The following is a 24896-nucleotide window of genomic DNA, read 5'->3' on the forward strand; positions in this document are numbered from 1 at the left end:
AGGAGGTTCAACATAGAAACCTCAAGTGAATTTCTATAAAGTAGCAATGAGCGAACACAGTGAGATTATAGATTCCCTTTATCATTTTTGATGCCATTATAATAAAATTAACAGATACCATGCAAAACCTATACTCAAACTAACACTTTAAACTTAAACACGACTTAAAATGGAAAGAAATTCCATGTTGGCATGGAATTTCCAGGATGGCAATACTCCCTAAATAAACCTACAGATTCCACATAATCCCTTTGAAAACCCAGCTAATACCTTGGTAGATGTTAAAAAGCTGGTCCTAAAATTCATGTAGAAATTCAAGAGGACTGGAATATCCAAAACACTCTTGGGGGCGGGGGGGGGGGAACTAGAATGCTCTCACTTCGATTTCAAAACTACAAAGCTACAATCATCAAAACAGCACTAGCATAAGGACATAGATCAACAGCATAGAATTCTTCCCATTATAGTCAGTTGATCTTTGACAAGGGAGACAAGATCATTCACAAGGGGTAGATCATCCACATGTGGTGCTTGGCCAACTGGTTCTCCACAAGCAAAAAGATGGATTTGGACCTCTCTACTTCACATCATATAGAAAACATTAAGATCAGAGATTTAAAGAGCTAAACCTATAAAACTTTTTAAGTCAGTCGCAGAAGTCTTAATAGCCTCAGAGTAAACAATTTCTTTTTTTTTTTTTTTTAGAGTAAACAATTTCTTAGAACAAAAGTACAAGCAAGGAAAAAAAAATAGGTGCACTACACATTTAATTTAAAAACTTTGGGCTTTACATGAAGACAAAGTTGGAAAAAATATAAATCCTATCCAATATGGGGCGTGCATATATAAAGAACTATTACAAAATCCTAACAACCCAATTAAGAGATGAACCAATAATCTGAACAGACATTTCTCCAAAAATCATGTGTAAGCAGGCCACAAAACATGAAGATACTCAGTATCATTCACCATCGGGAAATGCAACTCAAAACCATAATGAGGCATCACTTCACATCTATCAGAATGGCTGTATCAAAGAGACAGACAGGAACTACTAACAGAGATGCAAAAAAACCTGGACCTGTCACATACTGCTGGTGGAAACGTAAAATGGTCTGGAAAACAGTCTGGCAACTCAACAGTTAAACACAGAGCTCCCATTTGATCTAGCCATCCTACCCCCTCGTTACATACCCAAGGGAATACAAATACACGTCCACACAAAAACTTCCACGTGGAATTTCATAGTTGCATTTGTAAAATTCAGAACAGGAAAAAATTCAATATCCAACTGATAAGGTATATCCAAACAATGCAATATTGTGCAATTCAAAAAAAAAAAAAAAAAGAACTACTGACACACTATCAAAATCAAAGAACCCTGGAAACATTCTAAATGAAAGCTAGTCACAAACACCACATATTGTAGGATTCCATTTATATGGAATGTCTGAAATAGGCAAATCTACAGCCAGAAAATACACAAGTGGTTGCCTAAGGCTAGAGTGCTATGGGGAGATGGTTGAGGGACACCCTAAGGGTATGGGATTTCTCTTGGAGGTAATGGAAATTTGTGAAGGGTGGTGTTGCATACACAATCTGAATATACTAACAAATAGTGAAATGCAAAAATTTTTTTAAATTATCTAGAAACCAGAGAGCCCATCATACCTCAGTTGTGGCAAATACATATTTAATTCATCTGAATCTGAATCCTACAAGGAGGGAGGATCACATAAGAAAGAAGCATGAAGCGAACCAAGGAGTCTTACCCCCCCCAAGTCAGATTGTCAGATCCCAGACAGATTCCAATTTCTCTATCTAACCTATAAGGCCCCTCCAACCCTTGGCTACTGAATCAAGAGCCTCAAATTCTTGACCATCTTCTACACCTGGTCAGATTTCCATGACCAAAGTCTCTAAGACTATTTATTTGCTCCTCTAGGTACTATTGCTCTGTTAATTAAGAAATCTGAAAAGTGATTGAGGATTCTCTCCTATTACAGATGGGAACACTGCCAGCTTACAGTAGCCAAATTCTAAATATATACGATCATATATTCCTTTTACATTCCAGGCCTCCATTACTAGGTAAACATCTGCCTAAGTGTGTTTCTTTATTACCCATAGCCAATGCATTACCGATTCAGTCAATTTTTTTTAAATCTAGCCTTGATTAGACCAGAGAAAGCTACCACAGAACTTCAAGGGGGAGGGGAATTCTCCATTTCCTTATGTTTATTATTGAATCAAGACCTGAGGTTTTGGGGATCCCTGGGTGGCTCAGTGGTTTAGTGCCTGCCTTTGGCCCAGGGCGCGATCCTGGAGTCCCGGGATCGGGTCCCACGTCAGGCTCCCGTGATAGAGCCTGCTTCTCCCTCTGCCTGTGTCTCTGCCTCTCTCTCTGTCTATCATGAATAAATAAATAAATCTTTAAAAAAAAAAAAAAGACCTGAGGTTTTGTATTACAATGAAAAATGATCAGATAATTCACTATCCAATGATCCTCAGGTTCTATTAGAAACCTGTGAGGGAAAAGAAGGTGGCATCAGATGACCATGTGGCAACACAACTTTTATTCTTAAATTTAAAAAAAAATGTATTTATGTATTCATGAGAAACACAGAGAGAGAGGCAGAGACACAGGCAAAGGGAGAAGCAGGCTCCATGCAGGGAGCTTGATGAGGACTTGATCCCAGGACCCCGGGGTCACAACCCGAGCCAAAGGCAGACACTCAACCAGGTGCCCCTATTCTTAAACAGAGTTTAAAAAAAAATTCGAGAAGAGATACCCAGAAGGAGCTTTAAGATTTATGCTTAGTCGAAAAGAAATAATGTGTACTTAGGGGCCGTCCACTTCCCATGCCCCGTCCTCCTGCACCCCCACAACAACCCTGCAGGGTAGACCACCACCTCCCTTAGTTCAGGGACATTAACCAGTGTTTCAGAGCTAGAACTAGACCTCCAGCCTCCATCAGGCCAACTCCGCAGTCTGCACTCTTTCTACTACAACCGTTGCCATTCCACTTGCTTCTCACTTGCCTTGGGAAGTTCCCCCTCTGCTTTAATGGAGATTAAAGATCTTCTATGTTCTATTCTGGGACACTTGTATGGCCCTCAGACTGAGGCGGCCCTCACACCCAAGCCCACCGTGTTGCCCCAGTGGGGCAAGCACACGACCCTTCCCTGTCTGTGAAGCCGAGACCAGCCTGACCCTCCACCTTTGAATAATGGTAACTCCTACACCTTCTCCCAGGGTACAGAACACTGGGCCTCTAACCCGCACCTGCTCACCAACACAGCCACCTCGCTCTCTCTGGGCTGACCCAGAAACAGTCAAGTTATTATGTTGAAAACATCCTCCAGAAGGATCAGAGTCCATCACATCCTTTCAAGGTGGAGATCAAACTTAGCCATTGAAAAAAAGAACAGTTGATCCTCACCTCTGCTGAAAAGGTACAGGGAGATCCTCTGCCCCACTCCAGACAAGTTGGTCTATTCTCTGCACCTCTCCACCCCACCCCCTCAAAGTTGCATTTTCCTGCATGGCTCCGACTGCCCACCCTCTTCTTGGTAAGTCCTTCTGCCTCCCTGACCTTCCAGAGCTGCCACTCTATATGATCCTCCTTAACCACTGACCCCATATACCGAGTTGCCTTCATGCAGTTCTGCTCTTAGATAGGTCAACCTAAATAGGTAAAGGAGGGTTTATCTGAATTCAAGTTCCCCCACAGCAGACTCTAACACATGAACCTGAATGCAATGATTTAAGGAAGTGCTCCCAGGAGAGGAGGGGAAGGAAGACGGGAGCAGGACACGGAAGCCTCAGCCTAATCCCAGGGAGCACTGGAGAGTTAATCAAGCCACAGAGCTTCTCTGGCCTTAAAGCCTCCAAGGCAAAGGGAACTAGGCTTCCATACTCCCACAGTCTGTCAATCATTGACTACAGGCTGCCTGAGGGTAAGTGACCCCTCTCGGACACTTCTGTTTTCTGTACAGCAGCTAGAGGCCAACAGGCCGTGCTCTGAGGAAAGATCAGGGTCAGCCTTCGGAAGTAAAGCTCACAGAAGCCAGGCAAAAGGCACACAAAACCTACCAGAGATCAGAGAAGAGGACACCCAGCAGGTCTGCTGCAAGGTCAAGGTAGAGCCAACTTCACAGGGACACAACCAGTGTAGTTGTACAGGGTCCTGCACTCTGAAGGGGCCCACTCTGCTGTCACCATCTTGAAATTCCTGATGATCTTGCCTTTGACTTGGTTTTCTAACTCAAGTCCCATGGGAGAATGGAGCACACACACACACACACACACACACACTGGGAGCTTCTGTTTCTGGGCAGCCCTGCCTCCCTCCTCCTCAGACAGATTCTCCGTCACAGACTTGGCTGCTCCCTGGTGTCCAGGCTCACCTGCGTGCATGGGCTGGAATGTATTGTCGATGGACTAATACACTTAATATTAAAAATTAAGATCAGAGCACCTGGGTGCCTCAGTGGTTGAGCATATGCCTTTGACTCAGGATGTGACTCCAAGGTCCTGGGATCAAGGCCCACATCAGGCTCCCTGCAGGGAGCCTCCTCCTCCCTCTGCCTATGTCTCCGCCTCTCTCTGTGTCTCTCATGAATAAATAAAATCTTAAAAAATAAAATAAAATCAGCCAAGAGGTTCTGATTCAAGATGGCACTGTTGGAAGATCCTGAATTCAACTCTTCCCACAGACATGCTGAGTCTACAGCTACATATGGAACAATTTCCTCTGGAAAGAAACTAGAGTCCAGCTGACCACAGTAAGCAAACAAGGAAGCAGCATCCACATGGAATCAGGTAAGAGGCTGGGACAGAGCCTCACTATAAAGCCTACCCCCGGCATGGAGATCCACAATCACGGGGGACCTTCTGGGAGAACTCAGAGCTTCCCCCAAAGGGCTAAGGGTTTGAACTCCACATTGGCCAGCTCAACTTTTAAGACCTGTTCCCATGAGACAAGCACCTAAAACATCCAGGAGCTCCCATGAGCCTCCTAAGGTTGTTATGATCGGAGAAACTGCTCTTGAAGGGCCCCTGCACTCCGACTCACTGGGTCAGGGCCCAGCTCAGTGGCAGCCCACGTGCCGACGTTGAGTGAAAACAGCTCATTTGCTAATGCTAAGCACCGCCCTGAGCAGCAGGCATCTAATTTAACACATGCAGGAGCCTGCAGGAACACTGTCCAGGACGAAGAACCGGGCGGCAGGGGCGGGGGGGTGTAGACATCTTCATGCTGCCCCCTCTGCTATGTTCCAGCCAGCAGCTCACACCTCCCCCTGCCACACTCCTGAGCACCCCCTCGTCCCAGAAGGGAGCTCTTACACTCAGCTGGCATCCCAGTTCTTATAGCTGCTGCTCTAGAGACCAGGGAGGGGGCAGTTGTTGCATTCTAGGGGTCCCATGGGACTGTAACAATGGGGGCAGGGTCTCAGCAGACAACCCCCCCACCCCAGGGCACTGCCCAGACAGCAGACTGAAATATACTGCCAAGTGTTTTAGTAAAATAGGCCTATTTGTTGGTCCAGGTGCTTTGGCCTGGGGGGCAGGCTTCTGGACTGGCCCACTTTAGAGATCTACAGACGACGCTCTCAGAGTGGAGGCTGGTGGACAGTCTTAGCCTCTTCCTGGCTGCAACTCCCCATTCTCTTTGAGGAAGCCTTAGATGATTATTCTATTTGGGAGTTTAAAGTAATGCTCTTTCCTCAGACTTAAAATCCTTATATGGCTCCCCATTAGCTTTCAGCATGGCTTCAAAGCTTCGACATGATCTAGCTTCTACCCACCTCTACAGCACCACTCCTCCCTGCCCACCCTGAACTCCTCGGCTCCCTCTCCCGACACAACGTGCCAACCACTGACCCCACATTTTCCTTCCCAAAATCATATTCCAATTTCTAGAATGCCATTCTTCCCACCCCTTACTCTTCTTTCAGTCCATCCAACTTCTTTCAGTGGTTCCCTTTATAGAACCACAATCCTTTCTGAAGCCTGCCTTAGCTTACCACAATCCTCCAGAATGGACCATTCCCTTTATTCCTTAAACACACATTTCTACCATTCCATCTAGAATACTTCATGAAACGTGTCCATCTTCCCCACCAGTTTAGGAGCTCCTTAGACCAGAAATTTTGTATTCCTCACCTTAGTATTCCCAGTATCCAGCACTGTCCCTGCATAGAACACACACATAGTAAATGTTTCCTGAAGAGTGTTCATTGTAACTTGCTTGATAACCTCAAGACAGTAGGACAGAGGATATGGGTTCACAGGAACCAAGTCGACCAGAAGACACAAGATAGGCAAGACAGACTCAGGAGTGGTCCCTGGAGAGTCAACAAGGAAGCCACTTTGCCCAAAGTAAGTTCTTAATGCAAAGAAAATTCATCCACGTGTTCCAACAGCAACAAGGCCTCCGCTAGCTGCACGCGCTCTTGGGGATACAACCTCTCAATTCCAAGCCATTGTGGAGCCCATTCATTCTAAGCACACGTTCAAAAGTACAACTTACCTGTGCTCCAGCTCTCGAATGGAGAGTATCACTCCTGAAGTCGATGGCTTTTGCTGTACCGTGGCCAAAAAGGTGAAGTCACTCTTATTCCGGAACAGTTGGATTAATTTCTCACTCACATGAGGGGCTGCATGGATCTCTCTTGCTGTATCTGGGAATCAAGAAGGAAACAGAAGAGGATAAAGAACAAGGAGGAGGATGAAGAAAAGGAGAAACAGATACAGAAGGAGAAAAGGAGAAAAAAATGTCCAGAGGAACAAGATTGCATTTTTCATCCCCCGCCCCCCAACTTGCCAATATATTTTGTTTTCAGGCATCGCCCAACACTGCACACAGCAGCATTTATTCGATGCAAAACTCAGGAATGCCACCTGTCACTGTACCCACTTGTCACTTTGAGAAGTTCACAAAAGGCCAGCCAGTGATTTTCTGACAAATTTTGATGGGACACTGAGCAATGTGGCCTGCTACAAACAGATTAAGTTGCTGTAAAAAAAAAAAAAAAAAAAACGTGAGAGACAATCAGATGAATGGATCCTGAATTCAAAGAATCGTATGTTTAGCAGGACCCAATGCCACTCAGCAGGCTTCTGTTTCACTTTCCCCCCACGGACTCCGTTTCTTTCTTCTCTCCACAATGCCTGGAGGGGAAGTCTGTCCTCGCTTGGTACCCAGCAGAGATTTACCCATGTTCGTAACACCTGACAACTCCACTTCTACTTAAATACAAGGCAGGTGCGTGAGCCATAAGGGTGCCTGGAATTTCTCTATCAACATGGAGTGGGTCACTCTGCTCGTGTAATATTAAAGTGGAGGCCAACTCAGCAGGCCTATGAGGCCCACAAGTCCAGCTAATCCTGCTCCTTGTTCTCCAAATTCCACATAATGAGACGTTCATCATTTCATACTCAGACCCTCCCCCCTGACTCCCCAACTGTGATATACTAAGGGTTCTCATTATTTTACACCTTCCTTCCTCAAATCAAAAACTGGCCACCACGAGAGCGGAATTAAAGAAAATTATTCAGAGGATGACTAACGAATTCCAAAGGTGTGTTTGGTTCCTCCGCTCATGCACCGACCTTACTGTCTATAGAACTACTTGGTTATTTCTCCAGGAGTCTGAAAAACAAAGATGTTCAAAAGCTGTGTGACTCAAGGGACATCGCAGACTACATGGATCTTGAAGAACCACATCCTAAAGACTGGCTTCTAATGGAGGCATGGAGGGAATCCAATTCCTGACCTTGGGCCTCAGTCTTCTCATCTACAAAATGGTAGGGGGAGGCAGGTAAACTAGGTGACTTCTAAGGGCCTCTCCATCTTTGTATAATTCTAGGAGTTGTTGTTTGAAGTTTGCAGCACAGATAAGAACACCACAATCTTCCAGCTGTAGAGGTCTAGGCTGTGGAAGGCAGGCAGCAAGGCTGCTCCTCTATCTCGGAGGCACCTGACCCATCAGAACATCCTACCAACATAAGACCTACCTAGGACATTTGCCCTTCTACCCAAAGACCTTCGCTACTCTGTTATGTGGCAGGCTTTTAGCTTTTGTCAAGGGTCAAGAGAAAAGAGCCACTTAGGGAATGCTCCTACACCTTCCACCAAATCTCAGCCAAAGACATTCTAGAAGAGTCAAGATCTATTAGATGTATGAAGTAATCGCTCTGTACACTAGAGATCAACAAGTGTTTGTTAACGTTTTTATTACTACTAGGTACAAATCCTAATAAATTCCACCTAGAATCTGGTGCCAGAAAAAAAAAAAAGCAAGCACCCACATTTGGTTCTTGAGATTAACTTTCATGTTTATTTTTTCCCCTTTCTGCTGTTTCCTCCTTTGTCCATCTACTAGGAACTATCTGATTGGCAGCAGTGACCCAGAAAGCTCACCAGAGGACTCTGAAGCTTGAGCCCAACCCAAAGGGGGCAATGATCGATCAACCATGATATCCAAAAAAAAAATAAAATAAAATAAAAAAAAAACCCATGATATCCATAGCTCTTTCCCACAGCAGGCATATAAATGAGGAGCATCCTCACCTCTCGCTCAGTTCTCTCGGACATCAACCCAGTTCCATGGCCGAGGACACTCAAGTGCGTATCTACCACACCAATGTCTCCCTTAAGCAACAGACACATTCAATATCCCTAGTATCTCCACGTGAAGGTCTAATAAGCACTTCAGATCGTACAGGCCCAGGACAGAGCCCTTGGTATCCTGCCCCATACAACCCTTGATTTTCTCCAGGAGTTTTCAGGCTTAGTAACCGGAACCACCCAGTTCAAGCCAAAAAGACCAGAACTTGTCCTGGAGGCTTATCTTCTACCCTCCAGATCCAATCCAAGAGCGAATCACGAGGACTCCCACATCTAGAGTCTGTCCACTTCCTGCCAACACCACTCAACCTCCTGTCCAAGCTGCCATCACTGCTCCCCGGGGCACCTCCAACAGCCTCCTGACTGGTCTCCCTGCTTCCATATCGTCTTGCCTTTCTCCCTTCTTCAGAGCAACCCAAGAGCTCATTTTAACACCTAAAATCAGCATCCTTCCAGTCTCTTGCTAAAAACCCCTCAGTCGCTTCCCAGCCCTCCCAGGATTAAAAAAAAAAAAAAAAAATCCAGGCTTTTTGGCATGGCCTGCAGGGTCACACACCAACTGACTTGCCGACATCTCCCACCCAATGTCACACCCAAGCCCACTCCTGCCTCAGGGTCATTGTACTACTCTTTGCCCACAGAGCTCTTCCCTGCTCTCCCACTCCTGGCTCCTCCAGCTCTTACTGCAAATGCAGCCTCCTGGTCACTCCCTCCATTAATGCCCACTACACCACTCTGGTTATTTTCACCTACCACTTAATTATTCTAATTGGTTTTTTCCTCATATCACTCATGATCTTGTTTCATGTTTGTTTTTACTAGATTTCCTTTCTTCCCCCTCTAGAGGCTTCCGAAGACAGGGACTTACCTCCTCATTGCTGCCTCCACACAGTTCTCAGTGCCTGGCATAAAACAGGTATCCAATAAAGACTCTCTAAATTTATTTCCCTTTTATTTTTATCATGTATATTGTTATTTCAAGGAACCACAAGTATTTAGTCAGAAAACAATAGGATAGCTTTCAGAAAAGACATGGATACGTGTCAAGTGTCAGTGGTTATAAAACTGAAAGAAAAGCACGTTCAGACCCAATTCGGTCCCTCCGATTTACAGGACATCGCACAGTCTAATCCAATACAACCCCAATGCTACTCACCCAACCCCCCTACAAGACAGATCATTTCCTCTGCCAGCTTCTCATTTCTCTTCGTAAATGATTGGCACATTGAAATAAAGAGACCCCATTAGCACTCACCAGAGTGAAATGTAAAAAACATCTATTTTCATACATGGAGACTTTATGTGCATTCGCATTTTCAGAAAAGCTCTTTCAAGTAAATGCTGACCATAATTCAGCTGCCAAAAGAAAACCAGAAAGTAATTTCACTTCTTACAACAAAGAGGCAGGGATTTTCAAGAGATTGAAGACTACCAAGTTTTACAGGTAACTAGCTGTGAGCCACACACCCCGTATCTGAAGATGGAGAAGACTGGAGGAGATCATAGGGTTCGAGTTCTTTCCAGGCCTCAACATTTTGTTTCTGTTCATCACCTTACCCTGCCCTATCCCATGGCCACCCAGCCAAGGATGGGACTGAATGTGTTTTCTACATATGAAACACCTTGATTCTACAATTTTTCTCTTCTGATTTTCCAAATCAACGTAAAAGTAAAGTTGTTCAGTTACTGGAACCAGTGATAATAGGTCACCTACTTTGCAGTCGCCTGTTTTTTTCTGGAGTTAAATGAGCAACCACTAAAAGCAGATTAATGAGAATCTGTAGTGACCATCCTCCTGCCACATGCAACCATTATGATGTGCTTGCTGGATTGTTAGAGGATGTTCAATTCTTCCAGGGAGAGCAAGAAAAACCTGTGGGATGAATAAAGCTCATAGGAAGTGTTAAATCTAGACATCAAGTTAGAAACCTGTGAAACGTGCTCAATGTAGATCAAATACATGAAACATGAAACCTAAGTGTGTTGAACACAGAAAGGACTGAATAAGTATGTGACCTAGAGACAGACTGGGGTAGGAGAATCGAGTCCTAACATACAAATCATACCACCTTCAAAATGACACCAGGGCCATCCCTAAATCAGATACCTAGCTTTGACACTCACTCCATTCCCATTCCGGCCCCACGTGTACTCTGCTGGAGAAATGCTAATCAAACCCATCACTCACCAGGCTGATTGGTACCTGCAGCTGGGGCCAGGAGTACTTGCCCCTCCAAGAGTGGGAACACCTTGGCATTAAGCACCTCCCACCTGCTGAACCCCACCTCAGTCCACTTAACCACTGCATCAGCAAAGAAACTGATGGAGCCAAGACTGAACACATGAACAAGGCAAGACCCAGGAATCCAGTAGGGTGGCCCGTCCTTCCCCCAGCCCAGACCCTATCCCACTCCATTTCTTTCCCCTCCTTCCTCCTGGACGGTCTGGATTTATTTAACAAGCTGCATGATTCAAGCATCTGAATTTGGTCGGTGAAGCCGTTGTGTGACCTCCGGGAGCATTACTTGGAGGCTACCATTGCATCAAGGTAACTGCCCACATAACCATCACTGACAGTGAACATTTTACATGGAAAAAAAAAAAAGTCACTTCAAACATCCAGAAGTTTTAGGTCATGTAGTTAGGAAGTGCTAAATCAGCAGCAAGAGTTAAGTGCTTTTTCTTTCCTAGGATGAAACTGTCCTAGTCATTTTTTAAAGACCAGAAATGCTAATGTGATGATTAAGCATCAGTTAGAAAAAAAAAAAGTCTTGGGTGAAAGGAGGAGACTGAAGGAATTAAATGATGATATTCACACACACTCTTCCCTGCCGGACACAGGAGCAGCTTCACTTCCTTTTGGCCTGATGACAGGGTGAGGATCGGTAAGGATTTTCAGCGTCCAACGTACCCGTGTGTCCTCTGTGCCACGCAGTGTGCTTGTTGGGCACCAGGGAAGCTGGGCTGAATACAGTTCCTGCCCTTGAGAACTGTAGCTGCAGAAGCGAGGCTGTTACCTGGGAGGGCAGGTAGAGACGGGCAATGCACGAAGGAGCGGCCAGGGGAGACTGCGAAGGATGCTGAAGCATGCAGTGCAAGACTGAGCTTTGAGCCAGAGTCAAAAAAAGAAGCCTAAGCATTTATGGGAAGGGGAGGGAGGGGAGATGGGGGGGGGGAATTCATTGCAAGATTGCGATTGCTGTGTGGACGTGAACACCCAGGTGTTTTCCATGATCTTGGCATTTTCCTTTCTGTGCAGGCATCGCTCTCCCGCCAAGTCCAGCAGGACGGCAGCCACTCAGCCCACTATCACAGGAAACCCTCTACTGGTCGGGATGGGGAGCAAGAGCAGCAGCCAGAAACACGGCAACACACGCACCTGGAGCAGCCCACCTCAGCCCTTGACTGATGGCAAGTGGACGGGACGCCTTAGTCATTCCCACACGTTTCCCCAGAGGGCAGAAACCAATTCAGAATTGAATTGAACAGAATTGAACATCCTCTAATGTTCTGAATTGGCAGGTCGCCAATTCAGAACTGGTGACTGTCCACAGGGCAGTTCCTGCTGGGGGGTTGGGGGGGTGTGCACACGTTCCACCGTTAGGTCCTGAGCCCTTCCTTCAGAAGGCCTGACCTTACTGACCCAAGCAGCTTTCAAAGAAGTAGAAACCACGCGCAGAAAGTAGTGAGGATGCTAGAAGACTCCTAGTGAAGCATGTACAGGATTTCTACCTCCCCTAGCAAATTCACGACAACCCATTAAGCCTCCATTAGCTCCAGAAGCCAGGACCCTAAGTAAACATGTGTGCAGTTTATGGGGACGCCGAGTCGAGGGCTAACTGCTCTGCACACACCACTTACAGGAACCTCGGCAGTAGCCACTGCTAGTTTACCTCCTTTAGAAGTGAGGAAGCTCAAGCTTACAGAATTTATTTTCTAAAGAGCCACTGGGCTGGGAAGCCATGGGGGAGACTCCAACCTGGCAGGCCGGTTTCTCAAACTACACTCACTCCTCACTCTAGGACCTGCTTCTATTCACCAAAGAGGGGCAGCTCCATGCTTGGTTCATGAGCAAAAGGCACAAAGCATCATCATCTACTCAGTGCCTGACACTCTGTGCAGTCCCTCGGGCCAGATTTAGGGGCAATCTAGTACAATCCCTGAGCTAAATATCAATACCCTCCCCCATTTTGCAAGTGAAGAAACAGAGGCACAGGAGTTTACAGCTTTACACAGCAAGTGAATGGAGGGGGGCGGGGAATGGAGTCTTGCCCCAGCAGAGTCCACCATGATACTCCATGGATGACATCTGCCTGGCACCCTTGCCTACTTTGTCACCCTCCGCTCTTTCCCTGCTCCCACCCTCCTCACTCCTGCATTCTAGCCATGCAAGCCTCCTTTTTCTTCCCAGGGCTGTATTCCTCCACACTTAGCACATCCTCAGGTGTCTTTCTCCTCTCCCCCTCTCTCCAATCATTCTTCTTTGGGTACCAGCTTAATGTTTCTTCAGGCTAGCTTGCTCTGACCACCCCAAGTCAGCTCAGAGTCCGTAGATTACATGTTCTTTGTATCTATCATGATCATCAAGGCTTTATGTGTGTAATCATGTTATTGTGCATAATCATTTCATTTCATTAACAGCCATCGTGCCCACCAGGCTGTAAATCCCACAAGGAGTGGTTTACCTGTAGACACCCCATACTCTGCAGTGCCCGGCTCATGGTAGATCATTAATACAACAAACATTTGAGGCTCTAAAATGTGGAACACAGTGTAATAAAGGTTTCCCAAACACACTCAACTATAACCCCAACATTCTGGGGAAGAGTCCATTAAAATAACAAGTGGCTTAAAGAATAAAGCTAGCTGAGCATCTCTAACTCCTCCATTGGGGGACCCAGCATAAGGAATCCTGTGACACATTTTTCATAATTATGGAATTATGGAATGTGACACATTTTTCATAATTACTTCATATATGGCTCCATTAAAAGATTCTGGTGCCTCCATAATTTTACTTATTGGATAGGCATGGGAGGTAAAGTTCTTCTTATAAATGTTTAAAAACACCACTAAGGACAATCAAGGCACCCATGTGTCACTAAGAAATGAGCATACCAAGATCACTCCTCCTCCGGCAATGCAACCTACCAATAATCAAATCTCCTCCCGGGTCCACATCATTCCACCCCCATTTCAGTTGGGCACCTCAGAATAAAGAAATGTAAAGCGTGAATGCCAGCCTAATCTGGATCATAGGGCAGGAAAACAAAAGACTGATGAAAAGATGTTAATATGATTAAGACTACGTTGTGTAAAGTTCAAACTTCCATTTATCAGATACGGAAGTTGTAGGGATACAGCATGGTAGCGATGCTGCGTTATACATTTGAGAGTGGCTGAGAATACATCTTAAAAGTTGTCATCACAAAAAAAAAAAACTATGGTAATGATTGTTAATTTATTGTCTAATCGTTTTGTTATACGTACATCAAATCATTAGGTTGTACACCTGAAACCAGTAGGTTATCAATTATATCACAAACTAGATGAGAAAGACTGCACTGTATATCAGAAGGTAACAGTAGGGGGGATCCCTGGGTGGCTCGGCAGTTTGGTGCCTGCCTTTGGCCCAGGGCGCGATCCTGGGGGTCCCGGGATCGAGTCCCATGTCGGGCTCCCAGCATGGAGCCTGCTTCTCCTTCCTCCTGTGTCTCTGCCTCTCTCTCTCTCTATGTCTATCATAAATAAGTAAATATTTTTTTAAAAAGGAAGGTAACAGTAGTTAAATCAGACTATATGTATACTCAATGTAAATCGTGGCAAATAAGAGGATCAAAAGTATTAGGACACAGGAAATATCTGGGCAATGATGTCAAAAATGTTCACACAGCATACCAAGTGTGCCTTAAGATTTAGTTTTAGTAACACATGGCGGAGAGGACTGGCCAGTAAGAGGTCGGTAATTGGGAACTAATGTGAAATTTCTTCTTTCCACGTATCTTGACTTTCCAAATTGGAGAATTATTAAAAAAAATATTAAGTGTTAGAACTTATTATAGAAACAGAGGAGAAACAGTAAGGGCATGCTAAAGAAAATAAGCACCAATCACCTTGCTTTTAATCGCATAGTTGGGTTTCTTCAATCAGTGAAGACCTCAGACTCTCCCTCCAGCTAACCTTAACCAGGTCGGGCTTCCTATGGAATACACCACCAGTCATCAATAGAGGAGACCTGTCAGCTCCCTGGATAGCCAGCTGGGGCATTGCAGGAGGACCCCTTGCCCACGACAGCTCAAGAAGAGGTACGTTTTGCCAGGAATTAAGAGCACAACTTCATTTTAGTCCACACTATCAAGACTCTGATAAACCCAAAGGTATGCCCACCATACTGTAGGTAGCTGCACGCACAAAAGCGCATCAAATATAAGCAAAAACACCATTCCCAGGATGGGATGCCCTCCAGAGTCTTGTAAAAGACGCGAGGGCAGTCCTTGCCCCTTCTCTCTATGGTCTATCCATTCATTCACTCATTCATTTACTCATCCACTGCCTTTAAAACTTTGAGCACTCCTCTGAACACAAAACTGAGACCTCTTCTGGTCACAAGGGGCTAAGAAAGAGTCCAGGACTAAAGACGCAAACATAAATGGAGAATTAGGTTTCGTTCAGAGCCATGAGTGAGCATGCTCAGGAGGCATCATAGGGTTGAGAAGACCTGGAACAGGACCAAAGCTCCTCCTCAGAGACTTGATCTTCCCATCAAGGGGCAGTGTAGAAAACTAAGCACTCAGGCTCTGGAGCCCAACTGTTTGGTTCAGATTCCAGCTTCACCACGTATCAGATAGGACCGTGGACACGTTAACCTCTCTGTGCCTCAGATTCTTCATCTGTAAAATGGGAATAAAACTGTATCTACCCCATAGGGTTAGTATGAAGATTCAATTAATACATATTAAGCTTTTCAAACAGTAGATGCCATATAGGACACACATGACAATTTTTAGTTTATGTGGAACACAACTGAGACTGGCCGTAGGTCCTGGAGGGTTGGAAGACGAAGCTATCCCAACAACCACACCATGAGAGACTTCCTGTTGCAGTCGGTCATGGCTGTGGCCCAGTAGGAAGGCAAAAGGCAGGTGAGCAGGTGTTGCCAGCCATGGTTGGAGGCAGTTAATAGCAAGTGCTCTCTTAGATTAAAAACTGGTCATCACCTATGGCGTTCCCAGCTACTCCCATCTAGGTCCAGCCAGCCAACACCCAGAACACCAGGGTTTTTGCTACGTGCTAGATGTCAAGCTGAATACTTTAACTGCGGCCTCACAGAAGCCTGGTGAGGTCAGTAGTCATGATGCTACCTCCAAATATGAGGTGCAAACAGTTAAGAAGCTTCCTACTAAGTAGCATAGCTACAATTCAAACTCTGGTCTTGGGCCTCAGCCAGTGGACCCCTGTCTCGCCATGCCATCTTCCGGTCTCAGCCCTGCTGGTATTTCAATGCCAGCTCGACCGCATAGTTTCTGGAAGAGCTTGGTTAGCTCCACTTCCTCCTTCATCCTGGAGTTGCCTCGCCTAGGACAGAGTGGGCATACCAACCCCCCTGCATGGTTCAGTGAGAAAGTAATGAGAATATGTGGAACACGCCCAACAGAGAATGTGCTTCCTAAGTACTTCCAGGCCAATGCTCTGTCTAGGACCTTCCCGAGAAGATTCGCGAAGGCGCCCTAGAGAGCTACACGCTGAAGTCAGAGCTTTAACATGTGCCAATGTGTTCACACACATGATCACAGCCCGCAGTCCTAATAACCCACTGAGCGGGCTCAGCCTCATTTTGAAGAGGTAGCCTTGGACTCCTAGGAAAGGGACCTTTCCAAGACCTCATCTTCAGCAAGAGGCAGAGATGTGCTGAGTCCATTTGTGCAGCTAGTTTTTTTTGCACGGCTTCCCTAATCCCAACAGAGAATCAAGACAAGAGAATTTTTCCTCCAAGACCCTAAACCCCCACGGAGTGCCATCCCTAGCCTGCTTACAAAGTTTGGAACAGTAAGCTGACCCAGTTAGAGTTCGTTCCCTTTTGTGCAGCGTCTTAATTTTCGGGCATAAAAGACTTTTTAAATGCTACACTGGCCTTGACCTTTCCGTATCTTCTCACATTCAACAGTAAACAGTAGGGCATCATGTTTAACCGCCAAGCTCTAATTTATGATTATTCATTATAAATCATTTTTACGTGTTGCCTCAAATGCGGTTTTTTCCGAGAATAAAAATCTGCCTGCACTGAAATGCACAGTGATTTTAATATGCAAACCTCCTACAGAGATGATGTCTCATTTTAATTATTGTTTCGGTTTAATGGGTTTTCATTAAATTAGAAGATGGAGCAATTACTAGGGTGAACAGCTAATGTTTGAAAGGTAAGTTCCCGTGGCTCTGGGGGCAAAAAAGACAGTTGTGGCACAGAGGAGCAAAAAGCAACACGCCTCTGGAGGAGCTTGTGTGCAGCCTGAGAGAAAACAGCCCTGGCTACCTCTTTGCCCAGCCGCAAAATAGAGTTGGCTTCCCCTCGTGGGGATCCACAAACTCTAAGTGTGTACCCACCTCAGGGGAACTTCATGCAACTTTCAGATCAGGAATCTGGGCTCCCCGTCATCAGACTAGAAAGAGCTCCAGAAGTACACGGCCTGCAAAGCTAGACGCAAACCACAGGAAAATACTCCTGATGAAATGTTCCCCTCGCACATGTAACGTTGTCGGTTTAGTGGATTAATGTCCAACTTCCCATCCCCCAGAAAGCTGGTCCAGCTTCACCACAGGCTGTAAGGACTAAAATCCTGTTCACTAGCAAATGCTCAGAGGCCCAAAGGGATAGGACTTTGTCGACCTGGGCACTAGCTCATCCCAGAAACTGCACAGATTTGGCACTTGGGGACCAACAGGGCAGCATTACTCCCGACAGAGGGAGGGAAAGAACGAGGAGGAGAGCATGAGGGCAGGCAAAGGGGTAACAATCTCCTTTATTGGGGTCCCAGTGGTCAGAGGCGAAGGGTGTGGCTTCACACTAGAGAAGGACCAGGGCTCGGCCTTGCACAAGTCGGCACCCGAGAGGGCGAGGGGGCTTGGCAAGCTCCAAACACGCAGGTGGGTGTTCTCCAAGTGAGCTGAAGGAGAAAGAGGGCAGCTACAGGGGGTCCTAGAAATAATCGGCCTGTTAGGTTGGGGCAGGCCTGGTCACCACGGATGCCAACAAAGTAACATGGGAGCATCTCAATAGACTCTTCCACAACATTCTCAAACAGGGAGAAATCATAAAGTAGCTCTAGTCCCAGGTAAATCCGCAGGAACTAAGTGATGAAGGAGGTACCCCCACCTGCTCAGCAACACCCCCCACAGCTTGAAACAGGCCACCTGTCAGGGCCCGTTTTGGCTAGCCAGGGCTGCTGGAGGAGGGATTTTGCTCCATTACTGCAAGTGCCCTGAAGACTTCTGACAGGGGTAAGAATTTCGAACTCAATATAATGCTTCCTCTCCCCTCCTCAGCTCCTTTATTTCCACCATCCTAAAAAGCACACCATCAGCTCCCGGATCACGTGCATTAATCTAATTACATGCCTAGTTAACTAATTAGTTCCAGAGTCACTGCTGAGGAGGCCTCCCTTGGTATTATTTTTCTATCCACATTGGCCACAGGGTGCCTGTCTGTGCTTTTGGATTCCTGGGGGAAACCAAGGAATTATTGGCCTTTCAACCCTGTGCTGAGCAGGGACAGGAAAGCGTCACGGACACCTCGAACGGCAGGCTTTGCACAGAATCTCCAAGAAATAGGTACCTCTGTCCACAAAGGGGGCTCTGGGTGCGGGGTCTTGCTGGGCTTCTTTGAAAACGGACCTCCTCTTTAGAGACGTTATTCCAATCATATTAGACGTTAATATTTGAAGCGAATCCCTGGAAACCCTGCTCTTCCAGAACTGGAATTACTCTCTGTCCCACAGATGCTTCACCACTAACTTGCCACTACCACCTTCCCAAACAAGATCTACAACCAACTAGGGGCTAAAATTACAATCTTCACTTACTAAAGCTTTTCTGAAGAAATATAAAGGTCAATTTGGGGAGGGGGGGAGGGATCGGTCTTTTATCATTGTTGCAAATAATTTGGCTCCAGCATGTCCTAGGGTAACAAACCCAAGCAGCCAGTTTTCAGTAACTGGCTCCTTCACGGTCCTAAGTGGGGTCTTCGTGATCATTTGAATTATCATCTCAAAGCAGACCTCAGCAGGTCCCGAGGAGACTTCTATCCATGGTCTGACTTGCCCAGCAAATATTCCTTTTGGCTCCCTGGACATCTACCCCTGCCCAGAACAGTGGTGAGCTCCTCTCCATGCAAGCCCTTGTGGGCCACAGGTGAGCCCTGGGAGTGCAGGGCACAGGAGGGGCTCTTCACCCCAACTTCTCCCGCCTGGAGCTCCAGCGCCTCCCCCGTGCCCACCCAAGCCCTGCTCCCCACTCTGGGCCCAACCCCAATTCCTGCAGCACCTGAGGCTCTGGAGCCCCAACTGAGGGGGATCTTCCCTTTCCAGTCCAAGATTCAAACACATGCTGCGGAGCGTGTGCCCTGTGCCTGCGGCAGGCTCTGCACCGCGGGGAATAGGACACACACGGTTTGCAGGGAGACGTCCAGTCAGGCTTGTTAGCTGTATGAACGAGAACCCTTCATTCAGTCACATCTTACCAAATCCAACAGCCAGTTCTCAACCCTCAGCCCAACTGACCTCTCCCAAACCTAAAGGTTGCTCCCTCCCTCCTCTTTGAGGCATTCTGGGTTTCCTACAACGGCTGGGGCCACCTTGAGGCTTCTTCATGCCCTCTGCTGCTTCCTCTCTGGTTAGTTGTCAGGGTGTCCCCCCAGAGCCCCCCTTCCACTCCTCTTCCTCCGCGGGAAGACCCTCCTGACCCCTATTCTCCTCCTAAATCTCTTCTGTATCAGAGAATCACAGAGACCTTTCTCAAACTTAAATCACCATCAGTCACCTCAACCCTCAAATAGCTGGTCACACTAGTCTCCTATCACCACGAAAGCAAGTTACCACAATCTCAGTAGCATAAACCAACACAAGTTTACCATCTTACAGTTGTGGAAACGAGAAGCCTGAAATGGGTTTCACTGAACCAAAATCAAGGTGTGGACAGGGCCGAGCTCCCTCCAGAAGCTCTAGGAGGTGAGCCCATCTCCCTTGACTTTTCCAGGCTTCCTGGGTTCACGCCCCCTTACCTACATCTACCCAGGCCAGCAGCACAGCACCTGCCCGCTGCCATGTTCACCTGCGTGTGCGTCCCTCTCTGGCTTTCCTCTTTCATCTTATAAGGACGCCTGTGATGATATCGGGCCCACCTGGGGAATCAAGTCCCAACATAAAGATCCTTAACTTAAAATAAATAAATAAATAAATAAAAAATAATAATAAAAATTAAAAATTAAAAACAAAAAAAGATCCTTAACTTGGGGACACCTGGGTGGCTTGAAGTTGAGTGTCTGTCTTTGGCTCAGGTCGTCATCCCGGGATCCTAGGATTGAGTCCCACATCAGGCTCCCTGCTTGGAGCCTGCTTCTCCCTCTGCCTATGTCTTTGCCTCTCTGTGTGTGTCTCTCATGAATAAATAAATAAGACCTTTTAAAAAAAATCCTTAACTTAGTTGTTTTTATGATATAAAGCAACCTATTCACAGGTTCAGGGGATTAGGACAGAGATTTCACTGGGTGGGCCGTTATTCAAACCACCACTCTGCACAACGCACTGTGATCAAGACCCTAAGGCCTCACCACTGGCCTGCAAGACCCCACGTGACTTGGTGTTACAACTGAAGCTGAAATGAAGATGCAGCTTTTGCAAAAAAAAAAAAAAAAAGAAAGAAAGAAAAAAAGAAAAAAAAAGATGCAGTTTTTGCTTTGGCTCTCGAAGTGCTCCCTGGCCTCCTCTGATACCTCCACCCACACTGGCCATCCTTGAGCCCCTTAAACTTGTTCAAACCCTTTGTAACCGTTGTTCTAAGAATGTGGGCCCTGGAGCAGAACAGCTTGGATTCAACTCTCAGCTTTGCCACTTGCTGGACCTATGATCTCGGCCAAGTGGTTTCACCTCCCTGTGCCTCTGTTTTCCTTTCTATAAAATGGGACGCATACCATCCACCTGCCATGTAGGAGTATTATAAGGATTAAAGGAGATCATGAATATAAAGAATTTAGAAGAGTGTCTAGCACATGAAGAGCCTTCATCATTAATAGTGCAAGTGATCATTAGTGATATTATCTCCGCATGGGTAACTCATTTTTCATGCAGGCATCAGCACAAATACCACCTCCGCAGAAAAGCCTTCCCCAATCCTTCCTAAAGTCAGCCTTCTCCTGCTCTTTCTACAAGACTGCTATTTTATTTCCTTCATGGTATATATTACTGTCTAAAGTTGCTAATTTACACTGTGATCACCTTTACTGACCACATGCTTCAGGAAGTCAGAGACTTTGCCTTTTCTCTGCTACATCTCTGACACCCAGAACAGTGCTTGTCACGCGGAGGCACAATAAATATTTGTTGAATGAATGGATGAATATGATATTCTGCAGGCTGTCTCCTCCCTGCACCTAGACCAAGAGCCCACAAGGGCAAGTGTCTGCCAAAGTCCTTTTGTGCAAGGGACCCAGCGCAGCGACTGGCACACAGCAGCACAGCCAACTCTCAGTTAACATTCGCCCGCTGACCAATATGTAAATAAGCTCTAGAGGCACCTTCAAAGCTAAAAGTCTCAAAAAAAGAAATGATTTTTCTCCAGCAGGTTACTCAAAGATTGAGAGGGAAAGGATTCTCAAGTCCCATGCCGAAAACAAAGCAATTCAAAGCAGGAGTCCGGGGATCCCTGGTTGGTGCAGCGATTTGGCGCCTGCCTTTGGCCCAGGGCACGATCCTGGAGACCCGGGATCGAATCCCACGTCGGGCTCCCGGTGCATGGAGCCTGCTTCTCCCTCTGCCTGTGTCTCTGCCTCTCTCTCTCTCTCTGTGTGACTATCATAAATAAATTTTAAAAAATTAAAAAAATTAAAAAACCAAAGCAGGAGTTCGGGACCTTGCTCTTCAAGCCTTGCCCTGTCCTCAACATGCATGCTGCACGAAGCACACGCCAGTGGACTGGACAGGTTCCTGATTATGGGGGGATCTGCTGTTCCAATCTTTTAAGATTGTATTTATTTATTTGACAGAGGGAGAGAGAGAGAGAGAGAGACAGAGAGAGAGAGAACCCACACAGGTGGGGTGGGGGTGTGTAGAGGGAGAATCTGAAGCAAATTCTATGTGGAGCCCGGAGCCCGACATGGGGCTCGAACCCACAAACCCCCAGATCATGACCTCAGCCCACATCAAGAGTCAGATACTTAACGGACTGAGCCACGCGGGTACCCTGGTGAGATCTGCTGTTTAAATGAAATATCAGAAAGGATGTCGTGGCTAGCTTATACACAAATCACACACAACTAAAAGTGAATTGCGGGCAGCCCCGGTGGCTCAGCAGTTTAGCGCCGCCTTCAGCTCAGGGCGTGATCCTGGAGACCCGGGATCGAGTCCCCCATCGGGCTCCCTGCATGGAGCCTGCTTCTCCCTCTGCCTGTGTCTCTGCCTCTCTCTGTGTGTCTCTCATGAATAAATAAATAAAATCTTTAAATAAATAAATAAAAGTGAATTGCTGGAGAAAGCCCTGCCAAGCCTTGAATACCAACGCTGCTGTGTCTCTCTTTCCCAACGATGCCTGCAGCTCACAAGTGCTTGGTAGATGGCACCTTCTCCTGTAAGGTGTCCCACTCCCCTCCCCAGAAAGTCTGGAAAAATAGTCTGAGGTGGACCCAGCTTCAGGATTTATTTATTTAAGTCTTGCAACTGACTGCGACAAGTAGCCGTGGCTGAGAACGGGGTCCTGCTTGATATCCTGGCTCCAGGTCAAAACTGGCAAAGTGACCAGCCTCAAGCCGGATGGAACGTCACTGTGTTGGTTTAGCCCCCGCACTACGCATCACTCTCCCAACCAGCAGGGCATATTTCACCAAGTCCAAGGTGCCACAGTTTAGAAGGTTCACCACTGTCTTACACCCCCTAGAAAGAAAAACAGAAAGCTATCAGTTGTAATTCTAAGACACTATTGATTTAAGACCACTTATGACATAATTATGAGATTTCAGTGTGTGTTAAGAAAACAGTATAAAAGTTGGGAGAGTTCACATATAAAAATCCAGATCTCCAGTAAAAATTTAGATGACCTGGCAACATAGGGCTCCCATCCCCACAGGCAACAATGCAGTGAATGCTGACGCTGAGGATCAATGCACAGCCGCGCACCAAGTCACCAGGTGGCTGCATTCCCCTACTCAGGGGTTAGCTGGCTGACCCTCCAAGCTTGTGGGATTGGGGCCCCTCCCCAGCACGTCTCCAGCTTGGGCTAATTCCCCAAACTCTACATATACCCAGCCCCCACACGAAGGCCCTCCATCCCCAGCCCTCCCAGGCCCTTCCTGGCTCCCTCAGGTGCTTCTCAGCTGATGCTGGGGCCCTGATGACAAGAATCACCTAGCCCTGGATCCTCTCAGCCCTCGGCGTGGCCAGATTTTGGCAAAACAGAACAAGACAGCCCCTCTCTTTTTCTCCACTGCAATGTACAAATACAGCCATTGTCCTTGTGCACCAGGATATGGAAAAGATTGGAAAACACTGCCCTGTGTTGTAGAAGAATTTGAGATCAAAAGCCTCGGAATGAGCCATCAGTCCTGTCAATGAGATACTAAGTCATTTTAACCCCTCTGAAATTCTTTTTCTCTCCCATTAAATGGTGACCTAGTCTTACTTCTATCACAGAAGCTACATGACAAATACATGCAATCATCTACGTGATGTTTGTCGCTGTCACTTTCTTCCCTGAGTGCCAGGGGGTCAGTCACCACCAGGTGAGCAGCACACATGCAGAGGCCACACTGGGGTGGCTTCCTCTCACCAGCTTTCTCAAGCAGCTGACAGTCTAGCAGTGTGAACAGGTGGACAGAACGCAGCGTGATGAAAATAAATCCCAAGTGAATAAATATCTTGCACTGAATCCATAAATAATTTGGACTAGGAATGGGAGGCCACGAACATAAGGATGTGGGTGGGTTCATCGGTGGGTTCATAGGTGTCTCTGGAACATAAGGATGGTGTGGGTTCATAGGTGTCTCTGGATAAATCAGGGAGCGAGTGAGTGAGGACAACTAAGCCCTGTGTCAGCAGAGGAAGCCTCAGGAACAACAGTTGGCCTTTTTTTTTTTTTTTTTTTTTTTTTTTGAGAGAGGTTGAAACTTCTTTAAAAAGTGTTTCATCTCACTTTTTCAAATTCATGACGTAAACCAACAACTTCTTAAACTCTTTGTTGCTGTCCCACAACATTGACAGGGTATAGGTATACTTGTAAATGGGCGTTTCTGGCTTCTGTTACCCCCAAATCTCCTCCTATCAGGGGTACCAAACAATCCAGACCCCATATTCTATTTTTTTAAGAAATGATAAAAATGAAAGAAGCAACTGTACAATATTTTGATCAACCACAGAGTAATAATATGAGCATGATACATGCAAAGATGCCTGTCAGCGTTTCTCTTTATGTGTAACTACTGACGTAGCCCCCTTTCCTCAATTATGCTCTTGTTCACTCTATGCATAGTCTGTCAAGGGGGGGGCGGGTGTCATTGAGCCCGGGAGCCCCAACCTACATAAATACGTGCCACACACCCAGTCGTTCTGTGCAACTTTTCCAAGTGAATTATTGGAGAGATTTAAGAATTCTTCAAAAGTGTCACAATAATAACTATTTTATCTTTTTTTATGCCATAATTATGATTTGGAGCTTTCCTTTTCTTATTTCATCCAGGCACACCACAACTCATGAATAAAATATGACAAGTGTGATAGCAGCCATTGGAGAGGGTTCATCCGTAACAGCAGACGTGCTCAGGGTACAAAGAGCTCGCGTCTCTCCGACAGCCTTTGTTTCTGGGACGGGCTTTCATCTCAAAGAAGGACCACATGCGTCCTCCCCAACAAACCCCCCCCAGTCCCCCTTCTGCCACCTCCCAGTTCCTGCCTTCAGCACACCTGAAACCGTGTTTACTTTGTCTTTTAAAATGAGGACATTTCCAAACAATTAGGGAACAAATCAAAAAACCAAAGGGCGCTCTGCTCCCCAGGAAACTGGCTT

At 46.4% G+C, this 24896-nt stretch overlaps 1 protein-coding gene across 2 annotated transcripts in view; it reads right to left on the reverse strand.

Annotated features, from left to right (window-relative positions):
* Positions 1-24896, reverse strand: part of NELL1 (neural EGFL like 1) — an 817686-nt gene that overhangs the window by 731946 nt on the left and 60844 nt on the right. For both annotated transcript variants that reach the window (XM_072793772.1, XM_072793771.1), the window contains exon 3: positions 6537-6687. In XM_072793772.1, coding sequence (XP_072649873.1) covers positions 6537-6687 — 151 coding nt within the window. The remainder of the gene's footprint in view (positions 1-6536; positions 6688-24896) is intronic.

Source organism: Canis lupus, chromosome 23, assembly GCF_048164855.1.
Source record: "Canis lupus baileyi chromosome 23, mCanLup2.hap1, whole genome shotgun sequence".
In the NCBI taxonomy this organism is placed as follows: domain Eukaryota; kingdom Metazoa; phylum Chordata; class Mammalia; order Carnivora; family Canidae; genus Canis; species Canis lupus.